This window comes from Austrofundulus limnaeus, unplaced genomic scaffold, assembly GCF_001266775.1.
Source record: "Austrofundulus limnaeus strain Quisiro unplaced genomic scaffold, Austrofundulus_limnaeus-1.0 Scaffold618, whole genome shotgun sequence".
NCBI classification, from domain to species: Eukaryota; Metazoa; Chordata; class Actinopteri; order Cyprinodontiformes; family Rivulidae; genus Austrofundulus; species Austrofundulus limnaeus.
In genome coordinates, this window is record NW_013953020.1 from 149406 (window position 1) to 164375 (window position 14970).

General features: G+C 38.8%; 1 protein-coding gene across 1 annotated transcript in view; it reads left to right on the forward strand.

The window, feature by feature from the left end:
- hk2 (hexokinase 2) overlaps window positions 1-14970 on the forward strand; it is a 70540-nt gene that overhangs the window by 40478 nt on the left and 15092 nt on the right. The window contains exons 10-16 of the mRNA XM_014027133.1: window positions 3471-3775; window positions 3856-4004; window positions 7992-8111; window positions 11806-11901; window positions 14030-14129; window positions 14282-14465; window positions 14745-14900. Coding sequence (XP_013882587.1) covers window positions 3471-3775; window positions 3856-4004; window positions 7992-8111; window positions 11806-11901; window positions 14030-14129; window positions 14282-14465; window positions 14745-14900 — 1110 coding nt within the window. The remainder of the gene's footprint in view (window positions 1-3470; window positions 3776-3855; window positions 4005-7991; window positions 8112-11805; window positions 11902-14029; window positions 14130-14281; window positions 14466-14744; window positions 14901-14970) is intronic.

Genomic DNA, 14970 nt, shown 5'->3' on the forward strand with positions numbered 1-14970 from the left:
AAAAAGATCGGATTTTTTCAAAAAATCGGAACTGAGCATTAAGACCTGCAGTGTGAACGTAGCCTTAGACTCCTCTAACAACAGTGAGTTGTTAGTGTGTTTGTTTGCCTGGCTTACGGGAGAYGTGACCACAAAAATCTCCCTTGGGAAGCGAAACCTCTTCAACTACAGAATATAAGTCGAGTTGCTTTGTTTTTTTTTTTTAACTGTTGCTTTGAATGAAATAGAGCGGCTTCAAGACGGAGCACGACCAAGGCAATTGAGAGTGTATCKTCACTAATCGTCCTGTGTACCTGTAGGTCCCTGAGCGTATTTGGGTTGAAATGGATTGAAGTGTTTCAGGAAGCCTATGTAAKCTCATGTTTATTGTTTAAGCCTTCTACGTAATTGGAGCTCATTCACACAGTTCTCCCCTGTCATCAGCATGACTGACTTTCAAGTTTTTATTTACAAAGTTGTGTATTTTCGTGCTTCATTTCCTGTGCATTACAGAAATATTTTTCCAGCCTAATGATCACAATGAAAATTACAACCGGAGATATGTCGAACTGTCACTTCTCTCTGTGTTTCATAAAATCTCTGTCAGTTTTCTGTTAGATACAAGACCAGTTCCTAAGAGTTACATTCAGTACATCAGTCTTCTTTTCACATGAATAAAAATATGGGCTTAAGGCCTGTCTGTTAAACCTAACCTAATAATCTGCACTGATGCTCATCTGATTATAATTCACTTTGTTCTGTCACTATCAGAAGTGGTTGACTGAACACAAGTGTTCCTCAGTGCACACACACAGACACACAGAYATCTTTATAGTCAAGGTAAAACACAAACACCCCTGATTACAGTATTTAATTATTGTAATGTTCCTATTGGAGGTCCTTCATTTTGTTTGTGTGCTTAACTTTTTTAATGGATTACAAAATTGTTATATCTGTCTGCTTAAAATGCAGATTGAGGGGCTTTTAATCTCATGCAATTTTGTTTTATTTGTTGTTGCCCTAGTTCCTTTTATTCTTTTTATTTATTTCTATGCTAAATATAACCTTCCAGTCCACATAGTCTCCTCAATAATACAGCTTTATGAAGCATCACAAATTCTTTGTCACTGCCACTTTAATTCAGTTGTACAACCAGTGAAACATGAAATTCCACCTTTTTGGTAGCCTGGCCCTTGCCTTCCTACGCAGCTCCGCTCAATTCTAGTTTCCCTTCTCTKCTCCGTCTGGGACTTCTCCCAWTGAGATGGATTTCGCTGGCAGATTTTTAGCCGGGCCAATCAGAGAACAGAACGTCAATTTTCTGCGCAGTGTCTGCTTGTAGTTTATTTTACCTGGGCCAATCAGCAAACCGAAGGAGGAGTTTTTGAATGACGTYGATGTTCTGCGCAGTGTCTGCTAGTTAGTTTAGCATATGGCAGTGGGGGAAGTGAATGAAGCCAGTCTGTGTTGATAAGACTTCCAAATTAAAATAAATTTGTCTGACAAAGCAGCAGCTCTCATTTACAGTCGTCTCTTACGGCTTGGTACTTTTCTCCTCTCAGTAGGGTTGCTTACAGCAGACGCGATTTCCGGTTAGCTTCTTAGCTTAGCCTCCGTCACAGCGACAACACACACATGCTTCAGCAGAGGCCACGCCTCCTGCAAGAAACAATTCTCTATGCAGCAAGTCCAGACCCTTGTACGAAGCAAAGTGAAGGACGGGTCTGGTTTTAACCAGGCTACCTTTTTGGAGATGTGTCAAATTTTGTTTGGTAAATCTGTGTTATTTTAAATACATCATAATGGGATCATTTTATTTCCTCTGTCTGCATTCGTAGTAGTATTTATTTAATTTTTGATAAATAGGTTGGTCTCTATTGTTGTCTTAGTTGTATTCTAACATAAAAACAAAGTTAAAGAGAGAAAAGGTACCAGGTAAAAAACAGACAAGCAACGCAGTTCTTTATGTTCATGCATCCATTCATGTTTCTATTCTCTATAATGTGTACTGAAAGTAGCACAAGAGAGAGATTTAAGGACACAGTCGAAGCAACAAAGGGTCAAAGAATTAGTTTATTTGAAGTTTAAAAGGTTGACATAATGGATAATTCAGAGGAAATGTCAGACAAACGTCAATCACCAAAAGCCATGCTTTCTTCCCTTTTTGTGTCTGTAAATACCCAGTGCTTGTCTAGATATAAATCATCTTTTTATTAGTTTTGAGGATGTGCATGTTTGAGGGATTCTTGTGTTTTCCCCGAGACACCAACAAATCACAAGCACTCCTCCGAAGAGACAATACAGTATATAAGAACATTTGTATTAATTGTCTTTGAAAATTGAAAAGCAACACAATGATCCTTTGTGGAAAAACAAAGTCCAAATTTTCTCTCTGGCTATAACGTAATATAAAAGTGGTCCACAAATAAGGCCTGAGTCACACTACAAGAAAATCAGGCCGATTTTTGCCCTTCCGGCAATCTTAAGGAAGTCCAGATTATCATGATGGCTCTAAAGATAATCATAGCAGATATTCCCACTGTGTGTGGTGAGTAAAGAGGGATCTAATGGGCTCGGAAGGGCGTCGGGACCGCTCCGACCTCAAATCCGGGATATTCAACATGTTTGATTTTTTTTGGCCCGATATCACCGTGTGCATAGTGTTCAACCAAGCTCTCAGCCCAATGAATGAGACGTGTAGCCAATCAGAAAGYGAGGTGACGTAAACACGGAGGGAAATCCAAAATACAGAAGACAAAAAACTGTCATGACTCACCAGAAAGTTCGCTGGATGTTAAAAGTCCTATGGAATTGTTTTTCCTCTGTTTTTCCTCTGTAAAAATAGTCCGCAAACGATCAACATTGTTTCTTCCTTGTTGCAAATGTTTATTTACTCTGAATTCACGTCTTTCTGGAGGTCACGTGAGATTTTTCCTCGGACATATGAATTCTCGCGAGATTTCAGAAAGTCTTGCGTGATTTAATATCTGACAACTGAATGTTCATGAATGAAATATCTGTTCATGTGTGGTGTGTTGTCTCTTGCTGTGTGACTGTACACCACACACTGTAGGACCAAACCTGGTAAATCCATGATTTTTTATCCTCGTGTGGARTCTCTCAGTCTTTGAAAATCGGCCGATTGCTTTAAAATCTTGTARTGTGACTCAGGCCTAAGTAAAATGATTCTCTGTTGCAGRGGTGTCAAACTCCAGTCCTCGAGGGCCATTATCCTGCRTCTTTTAGAGGTTTTCCTGCTCCAACACACCTGACTCAGTGATTGAATTAACTCTTCAAATTGTGCAGAAGCCTGTTAATCACCTAGCCATCAAAATCAGGTGTTGGAGCAGGAAAACCTCTAAAAGATGCAGGATAGTGGCCGTCGAGGACTGGAGTTTGACACCCCTGCTCTATTGCCCATCTTGTTAATATCCAAGAAAACTGTACACCACCGGGGAACATTTATTTAGAAAATGTCTCTTTTGTTTTAGATTTCCCAGAAGGCTGAAGAAAATGTTGCGGCGACTTGTTCCAGATTGTGATGTGCGCTTCTTGCAGTCACAGTGTGGCAGCGGGAAAGGTGCAGCCATGGTGACAGCAGTAGCCTACCGTGTCGCTGCTCAGCAAGCCGAGCGGCAGCGCATCCTCGACGTGCTGCGTTTGAGTCGGGAACAGCTGCTTGAGGTCAAGAGGAGGATGACGGAGGGGATGGTTCTAGGCCTGTCCAAGCAAACCCACARTCAGACGAGCGTCAAGATGCTCCCCACCTATGTCAGATCCACTCCTGAAGGAACAGGTAGGTTAAAGGTAAAATGCCATAGAATTAYTATGGGATAAAGACTTTCTAAAAAAATTGTACTGTTTTGTCCTGATCAGAGCAAGGGGATTTCTTGGCTTTGGACCTCGGGGGCTCCAGCTTTAGAGTTCTTCTGGTGAGACTTCGAAGTGAAAAGAGACAAAAAGTGGATATGCACCAGAAGATCTACAGTATCCCTCAGGAGACCATGCAGGGCACAGGGGAAGAGGTAATGGACTTTGTGGGGTTCCATCTCTTTAGTGTCATCTTCAGTTACAGTCCCCTCCAAAGGTAATTTTTTGGGGGTAATTTGGGTTTAAGATCAAACGATTAGAATGAGGCAAGAGTTCTGAATGTCAGCTTTTATTTCCTGGTATTTGAATCATTCCTCTTAAACCTTTCTACATTTGTGACGCGCCGTGGGAATGCTTTTCTTCACCAGGGACAGAGTGTGGTCAGAGTTGATAAAAAATGGATAGTGTTATGTTACAGGGCAATCCTAGAAGGAAACCTGTTAGAGGCTGAAAAATACTTGAGACTGGGTTGTAGGTTCGCYTTCCCACAAGACTCCAAACTGCCAGAGCTACAATGGAATGGGTCAAAGCCTATTCATGTGTTGGAATGGACCAGTCTGGTTCAGACCTGAGTCCAACTTAGGTTGTATTCACACTTGATAGTCTGGTAGACTGTGTTCGATTAGGGACCAGGGGTCGGATTTATAAAACTGGCGTACGCACAATTTGAGCCCAGAAACTTGCGTACGCCACTTTTTACGCCAAGGTTGTGATTTATAAAATCCAAACTTGACGTGAAAATGTGCGGTGCCTCACGCCAGCTCTGACCCATGCGTACGCTYATTTTGGAGACGTGAAGCTGCGACACAGATGGTGAAGTGAGGAATTATAGCCACTGTGTAAAGATCACTGTCAGATATTTAATTTACCTTCATCAGACTTAGATTTTTATTCAACTTTATCATCAGCTTTCTTAACAGTAATATGTGTGCTTCTGCTGCTGAGCCATGAGGACCTTTGAAATAAAAAAAACTTAAATCTTAAATCAAAGTTCCCGTGCGCAAATCCCACACAGCAAAAGTCACGCTTTGGATACACGCGCAGGGCGCATTACCTCGCCAGTTTTTGTCACGCGTGGGGGGTGCGTGCGTGCGTGTGTGTGTGTGTGTGTGTGTGGGGCGGGGGTGTCTGTCGCAGATAACAGAGCAGGCAGGAGGGGGAGAGGACGAGGAGAAGAGCGGTGGACTTACTTTTAATTTTATCTGACTTATTTAATTTTATTTTATTGTTTTTATCGTCCTTCAGGCTCTGATGGAAAATTAATTTGAAGCTGAGTTTTTTTTATAAAAATCATTAGATTACTCTAAAGCAAAATGAGGGAAAATCTGTGTCAGTTACAGACAATCTGTTCACGTGAGCAGCTGTCAGTCAGAACCTGTCATCCTCCAGACGCATGACGGAGCGTGTCTGAACCAATCACTTTTGTTGGCATTGATCAGCTTACTGATTTAAATACATCTTAACATTCATGAGGTACTTTGTATTGACYGTTTATGGTTGAGTGTGGGCGTGTAGAGGGTAGAACCTGAGGCAGGACCTCGTGCGCAAACTCTGACGTGCGGCTGTGATTTCTAAATGAAAGATGCGCAGAAACGTGCGTACGCACGGTTTTATAAATCTGAATTTTTTTTGGCGTACGCCATTTCCGCCTTTTGGCCGTACGTTCACTTTTAGTATGGTTTCCACGCAATCCTTTATAAATGAGACCCCAGAATTGTAACATTTGTTTACATTTTCATCTGGTGTGGTTTGCAGTTATACTGCCTTGTGTCAAACAAACCAAACCCTGCAAAGCAACCTGTTCACCTCTTTGCCTGTGGTGGGGCTGCACCAAGAACCAGCGAAGGAAATGACATGAAAACCTCTGAAGAAGACACTGAGCACAACTTCCTTCTTCACGAAATGTAAACAAACATGGAGTGATGTCAGATTTTAGTGGTTGTAGGATTTCTTTCTTGTTTTTGGCAAATACCATATGTGAAAGAAAAACACTTCAACAACGGGCTCACCATGAGAGGAAGATGAGGCAGAAGACCACAGAGAACATTGGTTTCACACACTACATTAGAGTTCACTTGAACCAAATCMAAACCTAGGTTTTTGGGCAGACCAAAAATTGCTTATTTTGGCCCACATGAGTTTTATTATACAATTACACCTCCCCAAACGTACCAGACTTTATAGGCAAACAAACTAGAGTTTGATTAAAGCGGACTAAACAAGCCTAGTGTGAATACATCCATAAAATCTGTGGCAAGACTTAAAAACTGCTTTTCACAGATGTCATCCATTCTCGCTAACTGAGCTTCAGTTATTTTGCAAGGAAAATGGGCAAAATTTTCAGCTTGTAGATGTTTTTATTACATATTTTTTTTATCTAAATAGGGGTATTATGTTTTTTTTTTTCAGGCATATAGTTTTAATTCTATACCACAATCAAGCTATTGTGTTACTTCAGTTGTTTTGGCAATGTTGTATGTATTCAAAATAAACTTGACTTCGCATTATAGTCCATCTAAATCAGCAGTGTCCAAAGTCAGTCCTCAAGGGCCAGTGTCCTGCATGTTTTAGTTGCTGCTCTGGTTCAAAAACAGCTGAACCTAAGGAGTGCTTAATTAGTAGGCCTCCTCAGTATACCATCAAGGTCTGCAGAGTCTTAATAAGTAGGCACTCCTTAGGTTCAGCTGTGTTGAACCAGGGCAGCTCCTAAAACATGCAGGACACCGACCCCAGGAGGTTTAAGGATTTCTCAAATATGCATGAATGAGTCAAAGCAACACTCTGAGTATGTTTTTGATGAGGGAATGACATTGTAACATGATATAAAACTCCAAAAAGTAGATTCAGCAAAATTTWAATATTTTGAAAACCATATTTTTCTTCCACTTCACAATTACATACTACTTTGTGTTGGTCTATCACTCACAATTTCTATGAAATACTTTTGAATTTGGTTGTAATGTGATCAAATGTGAAGAGGTTTAGGAGGCWTGAGGACTTTTTAAGGCAGAGGTTTTAAAAAATTACACACACACATATAAATATAATGTCATTGCTATTATTTTTGTAAAATATTTTTGTTGTTCCTATACTTTAGTTCATATTTTATAAAAGTTAGATTTATTTCTTTTTCTTTAGTACAACTTTTAAACATCGGTGCTTTAAAAAACWGATTGTTTTTAATCACATCACAACAATCCTTTTCTTGTTTTCTTTTAGGCTTCAGTCACACTGCAGGTAAATGTGACTCAAATCCATTTGTTTTTGGCCCTATACAACTTGTCAGATGTGTTAMAAAGTGACTGAATGATGATGTCTCGTTTCATCTGGTTAGTTTACTGAGGTAGTAGTGAGCAGATCGGATCGGTCCAAGAATATTTAATGTTACCAACCTGATGAGAGTTTCAAGGACAGAACTCTGCATGTCTTCAGCCCCTCAATGACTGTAAATTTACAGCAACAGATGATGCTAAATTAACGCTGGACCGTGTCAATGCTAACCTGTTGGAATCAATATTTTACCTTCCGCACACAAGCTAATAAATGTAACATGTGTGGYTACTTCCTCAAACAAATCCTGCAGCGTGTGACGACTTCCTTTGCGCACAACAGGTTGCATCTTAACTTTTCTTTTTTGCCTCTGAATTGCTACGGTTCGTACTGAAGTCTGAAGGAGGTCACRTTTTAAGGATATCGTGATAAGCCACTGAAAAAAAATATCTGAGCAAAAAAGATCTAATCTAAGACCTGCAGTGTGAACGTATTCATTTACCCACTTCCTGATTCACGTTATGCCCGCCTCCAAAACCACTGACTACACACTAAGGGAGGCACCCCACAGTTTGAAAACCCCTGTTTTAAGGCATTATAAAGGCCTGCATGTGTGTAATGGACTGTACCTCAGTTATTTTTTCACTGATACTGGGCTAAAAYGTGGTGTGTTTGTAGTTATCACCAACTCTTGGAGAGCTAACTGATGGTGTGGGATCTTTGATTAAAACTTCTGCATTGAATATGGCAGGCAATATTCATTCCTTCAAGAAAGTTTTCTTTTTTTATTAATGTAATAAAAAACCACTCAAAGTTTTAAGTCAAGACTGAATATGATAATTCTGTGCGTTTTCTTCAACTTTTTTTTCCAGCTGTTCGACCATATTGTCCACTGCATTGCTGACTTCCTGGAATACATGGGCATGAAAGGTGCATCCTTACCTCTGGGATTTACCTTCTCTTTCCCCTGTGATCAGAGCAAACTGGATGAGGTACTGCTTTAATTTCATATGGATTACATCTGGCTGGCTTTGAGCATAAAGCACAATAAATTTGACCTGTTTTCTTTAGATTTTCATGAACTATTGGTATGATTGACATTAGGATGATGAAAGATCTCAAGATGGCACTAAATCAGTTCAGTTTATTTATGTAGAACCAAGTCACAACACAAGTAATTTCACCACAATTCTAAAGATTTCCCCGAACTAATTAATGCTTCTTATTTTAGTAAAAGTAAAGAGCATCTAAGGTACATCTGWAATTCCTCAGAAGAACGTCGGTATTAAGTAATCAAAGAGCTCACTATGAATAGCTGAATGTTTTTTTAACCAGTCACACTGACGGGAAGCAAACAAAGTCAGCCTCAATCATACAAGTTTAGTTTCCACAACAACATATTACCTTGAAAAATAAGTGGTACTAATTCAGCACTCACCACAGCTGGAAGGTTAAACAATCAGTGAACTATGGGGAGTGTCATTTAGATGATGATGGCAATTAGAAAAACTGTGCAATAAATAAAACTGTATGTCTGTGCCTCTAAACATTATGTGTAAAATACGGTATAATTCAGACGGGTTTTCTAAAAAGAAACATAATTGGGTGTTTTGGGAATGTGATTGTGTATGTGGCCTTGGCTCCCCATCAAAGACAATCCACCACGTTACTTACATCAAGGTCAAAAAGATAAACAGAAGCAAAGAAAAGTTCAGCTCGACATTTACAGAAAGCCAGACATTCATTAAAACCATTGTTGTAAAGACGCTACAAAACTTCCTCTGGATGTTTGGCCAAAATTATTTGATTTTAGTTATTTATTTTTGAATATTTAATTATTTTACTTGTCAGAACAAAAGCTCATTTAGTCTTCATCAGACAGGTGATACAAATTGGAAAAAAATGCACTGACCCTTCAAATCTTGTTCTTATAATCAGCTACCATTGATGCCTTTAATCAGCTTCACAGCTCTGTGTAAATTAAGTTAATTGATGCCCAAAAATCAGGACAAGGTTACTAGAGTCAGTCAAGTAGCTCCCACTGCTCAAAATCAGCCTGTATATTATAGGGTCATTGGGTGATTTTGGTACATTTTCTGTCATCTTATTGGTTTTCAATATGATTTAAAATGACAATTAAATCCTCAACACACCTGTAATAAATAACCAATTTAGGTTCTCAACAGCCTTTTAATACTATGGTCAAAATCAACAACCTTTTGCTCAATGGAAAAGAGTTACTTGAGATTATTGTGAAATAAAATGACTTGATTCAATTCAGTACTCAAAATGTCTCAAAAGAAAAAAACTTTTATGTTAAAACTTGCAAATAAGAGTCTTGCAAACAATCACTCCATATACACGGATATGTTTAAACCTTATTAGGTCCAGCTTTAACAGAAGTGATACAGTAACAACACTTCATTTAGTTTCATTTGTGCTCTCTTCAGTGGATGTTTCCAAGATTTGAGAAATAGCACATGCTGGKTTTTTTTTTATTATCTAATACGAACAATCTGTCCAGTATAGACAGGGTGGGAAAGGTTAATAAGAATGAGAGCCAAAGCTATGGAAGTCATAGCTGACAAATCAAAATCCCATTTGGAGTCTATAGTGGTTCTGCTCTCTTCTACCATTCAGTTGTGATCCACGTGCACTGAGGTCATCGAAGGAAAATCTCTTCTATGTTTATTACCAAATAAAATACTTTTTCCCCCCCAGAGATGGTTTTATTTTTATTTTTTTATTTTCTAAATTCCACGCTTTACGATGTGACCATATTTGTGACCTACCACATCCTATCAGGGATCAGCAGTCATCAAAATGATAGCTGAGAATTTTTTGGCTTTAGTCTGTGGAGCAACTACTACAAGAAGATATGGATGTTGCTTTAGAAATGCGAGGTGATRGAGCACTGAAAAGAACCAAGTTTGAGTGCCTGCCAGGAGTTTGACTTTACAGCTAATTTGAAACTGATGAGATGTTAAACTTCAGACGTTAGCATAAAATAAGTAGAGAATATAACAGAAGATGAAGAAGAGCACWGGGAGCTGAAATGATAAAGAGAATTGTCATCTTTAATTACAGCCTTTTTGACAATAGGTCTGTTGACTTTTTATGCATTAAACTATTTCCCTGYTTTGTTGTGTTTAAAACAACATTTACCTCATAGAAAATATAAATACATTCTTGGTATTCTTAGAATAAGTGCAACTGTTTTTGGTGTCCTGATGCATCTCAGTAATCCAGGTAAAAAATCAAAAAGAAAAAAATTTGTGTAGGTCTTCTGGACGGGTTCTTCTCTAAWGAAACGTTTCGTTTCTCCTCCAAGAGACTTCTTCAGTCTGAGAGATTGGAACTGTTTTTGATAGTAGGTTTCACRACATAGACAGAGACAGGGAAAAATAACTGCACAAAAACCCAATTTTAATCAATAATTTTCACTAAAATGATCAYAATAGAAACATTATCATGTTTTAAATGAGTCACAGAAAGTTGGATGTCACATCTGAACTGACATTTTGATATCTTTTACATTTTGACCCATTCACAGTTTTTGAATGTGGTTTTTCATTAATGTTAATCTGACAGCTGATGATGTCACTGTAACTATTGAAAAATCCTTCAAAACTTGAGCAAACAAACTTTTCTTATTTTAACAAGTTTTTTTTTTGCGATTTCCTAAATTACACATCAAAATTTAGAGGATTTTATCAGCTGTGAGAGACCCAGTGTGACTCTCCCTGCTACAGCATTTTCTTACAAATCACTCCCAGAATGCAGAGAGTGCCCAACCAAGCTTTCTTATGCTTTAATTATTATATCTCCTACATAAAACACCATAAAAATTCACATGAGAGCAATAGGGTCTTCTATCACTCCTGTTTTAAGACTGTAATATTTGGTTTTTAGTGTTTGCACAGACTGTTTAAGGCAAAATCCTTTAGTCTGTTTCTGTATGTCTCTTAGGTTTGCCRTCAGGGAGTGTGTGGTTACCAGCTTCTGCTGCCTCTGACAGCACCTTTTAATATTTTTGGTCTTGCTTTTCTTTAAACCAGCTGTTCCCAACCCTGGTCCTCAAGGACCCCCATCCTTAATGTTGTACTTGTTTCCCTGCTATTCAGCAGGTCTTCAGAAGATTGTTAATCACTCATTCATTCAAACCACGTGTGTCAAATCAGGGAAACATCTAAACATGGAGGACAGGAGTCCTTGAGGACCAGGGTTGGGAACCACTGCTTTGGGGCGGCTGTGGCAGAGTGGYTAGGGGAGTCGTCCTGGAACTGGAAGGTCGCCGGCTCGATCCCCAATCCAGCGGTCTCTGTAGTTGTGTCCTTGGGCAAGACACTTCACCCCTAATGCCTCTGATGTGTGTCCTATCAGTGTATGAATGTGATTGGCACTGATTAGTCTCCATGATTATACGTTAGCTTTGTAGAGATCTATAGAGTGCTGTGTGAATGGGTAAATGAGGACACAGATTGTAGTGTGAAGAGCTTTGAGTGTCCTGGATGGATAGAAAAGTGCTATATAAGTACAGTCCATTTACCAAACAGTTTACACTTCAAACTGTGCATGTTTTTAGGCAGTCACTGCCATTTTATTTTTAAAACTGTAACTAATGTATTTATTATATTTTAGTTGCAGGTTTGTTTTCTAACCAAATCCCTGCTGTCATTTGTTCAGGGGATCCTCCTAAAATGGACCAAGGGTTTCAAAGCCAGCGACTGTGAAGGGAAAGATGTTGTTAAGTTACTAAAAGATGCTGTTCACCGCAAACAGGTCAGTTCACATTTTCACTTTCAAAAATAAAGATTTTTGTATTTTCTGCATGTGTGTTCAAAGTTAAACCAGCACCTTTTCACTAACATTATAACCCAAAATTCTCAGGTATTTATTGAGCACTGAGCAATCATCCACAATCCATGCTGAGAAAAGGATATACCGTATTTATTCAATTATAATATGTAAAATTTAATCCATAAAATCATCCATAAAGTTGGGGGGTACTACTATACTCGGATAAATATTTTTACTTATGTATTTTAACTGAAATATCGGCTTCATTCACAAAATGCCTGAGTCCGGAAATGAGACCATGTTATAAAAATCATTTGAAACGAGCTTACCTCTGACACTCCTCCGTGCTTCAGAGCGAGATAGTAACAGATCCAAGCAGGCGACATGATGTGGAAAAAAGGGGGGAAAAGCAGTCCTGCAGCTCAGTAATAATAACGAACTAATGACATTAGCRTGTGACCGAGCCGCTCCTGGAACAACAACAAACACATGTTCGTCTGTAATGGCTGCCGTCTACCGGTGTTCTGAAAAAGTTTGTATCCCTGAAAAAAGTTTCCCCACCAGAGGGGCACTCGCGAGTAGGAAGTGATCTGCTTTTCCCCCAGAAGATGGTCCAAACCTCGTGTGAAGTCTCTGACTTTTGTGTTGGTGCATCCTGGTGGACTATGTGTAAAATGCCAGAATTCATATAATGCTCAAAATCATAGTTTGCTGATATATATTTGTTGTCAAAATACCTTTTAGTACATATGTTGTTAAAGTAAAAAGAACAGTCCAATGATCATTTTACTGATATGTACAAAGACTGCAAAGGCTAAAAAATCTTGAAGTCTGTATGAAATTGGACGTAGTTTGAGGATTAAATTTTTTATGCTTTTTAAGCTCCATAAAAGGGCGGCGGGTGGGGCGGGGGGTGGTCGTATTATACATGAGATCGTATTATACACGAATAAATACGGTAAACCTGTGGGCTAACAGCCTCTCTTTGAGTCAGCTGTTTCTGATCAAGAGATGATATAGGACATGTGGATTGTAGGAGGGCTCTTAATGTAAAACACAAAAATATGGTTACTAAGTCTGCTCCTCTCTTGAAGGAATGGTTTATGTGAAGCACACCGAACAACACTGGTGATTTTACATGTCAGACAGAAACAACATTTAAATCTGACAGCAGTGTTGAGTGAGGTGTTTCGTTATGAAAATGATGTATTTAGTTTCAGCCTTATTTTTAATATGATCGTTCCCATGTAATCACATAATTCTGCACTTTAACTGGATATAATATGCAATGAAAAGTTAACTAGTGTATATTTTTACAGTTTATTCATCAGTAAAGATTAATTTTACCTGGCTTTGATAAAAGATGTGGATCATTTCAATATTTTTGCTACCTATTAAGTGTCAGGCCTACAGGGTCTTTTGAACATGAATTTTCACATTAAAGAGCTTTCTGTTCAGATAAAATGACAACCTACTCATTTGCTTAGTGAATACTTTTGTGAAGCATTCCTCATTATTTTAATTGAAGCCACATTGTCTGTAAGGATTTAGTTATGTGATTCACACCTTTGAATACAGACAGTCTGCTCTTATGAAAGAAGCATCAGGCAGTTTATTTTGTCCAGAAGATACATCAAATAAAATACGCTCTTATGTGAGAACAGTGAGAAATATATTTAAGTGCCTACAGTACTGAGAAAACAAGTATATCTCTTTTAAAAAATTGGGTTTTGCGTTCTTAACATCATACTTTAAACAAACTGTTTGCCTTTGTGGAAAAGCAAGTCATTTTAAATTTGATGACAGCCATGCGTCGCAAATATGTGTAAGCCGTCCTGCCATAGGCATTGATGCACCACCATACCATCAGAGAGGCAGGCTTTCTATGTGCTAATACTAGCCTGGACATTCCCTCTTGTTCCGTTATGAATAAAATATGAGTTTGACATTTGCAAATCATTGCATCATGTTTTTATTTTCATAATTACTCATTGCCCCAAGTTTTTTGCAGTTGGGATTGTGAACATTTAAATATTTATCCCCGCACTCGTGAAATTGCTTGTGAAAGCTGTAAATTGATCTTTTTGTTTTTGTTTTGCTTTGTTTTTAGGAATTTGACTTGAACTTTGTGGCAGTAGTGAACGACACAGTGGGAACCATGATGACCTGTGGCTACGAGGACCCCAAATGTGAGGTTGGACTTATTGTAGGTAAGTCTGTCTGCCATCCAACCTTTCCTGCTTTGTCTTTTTTTTAAGAATATTTAAATGTATTGAGTAAACAGAGGACGATGTTTCTTTAGGAACTAATTGATGTGTCACTTTTTAATGAAATGCACATGTAACACCTCTGTTTTATTCAGGCACCGGCACCAACGCCTGCTACATGGAGGAAATGCACAACATTGAAATGGTGGAGGGAAACGAGGGTCGTATGTGCGTCAATGTTGAGTGGGGAGCGTTTGGTGACAGTGGTGAACTGGATGACTTCTGCACCCAGTTTGATCATGCTGTTGATGATTGCTCAAACTTTCCTGGGAAACAGAGGTATTTATGTGTAAAATTAAAAGCAAAGTATTGTTTTAGAAACAAAGTACAGTCAGTCTCACTTTCAAACACCCCCCCCCCCAAAAAAAAGGGTATAATTGCTAATTTTCCCTCATATTTTTTTCCTGAACGCACTGTACATATGTGTGCATAGTAACCAGTTAAGTAGAGAAAAACAGCTTTGACTGTATGTAATAAATAAAACTGAACAGTGTAGTAGTGTATTATACCACCATGTAAATATGCCAAGTTGTCAGTTATATTTCTCTTCGTTTGAAGGTATGAGAAAATGATCAGCGGGATGTACCTTGGAGAAATTGTGAGGAACGTGCTCCTAGATTTCACCTCCAAGGGCCTGCTCTTCAGAGGCAAACCCTCAGAGCGGCTGAAGACTCGGGGCATCTTCGAGACAAAGTTCCTGTCACAGATTGAAAGGTGAGCAGTACGACCACACACACACACACACACACACACACACACACACACACACACACACACACACACA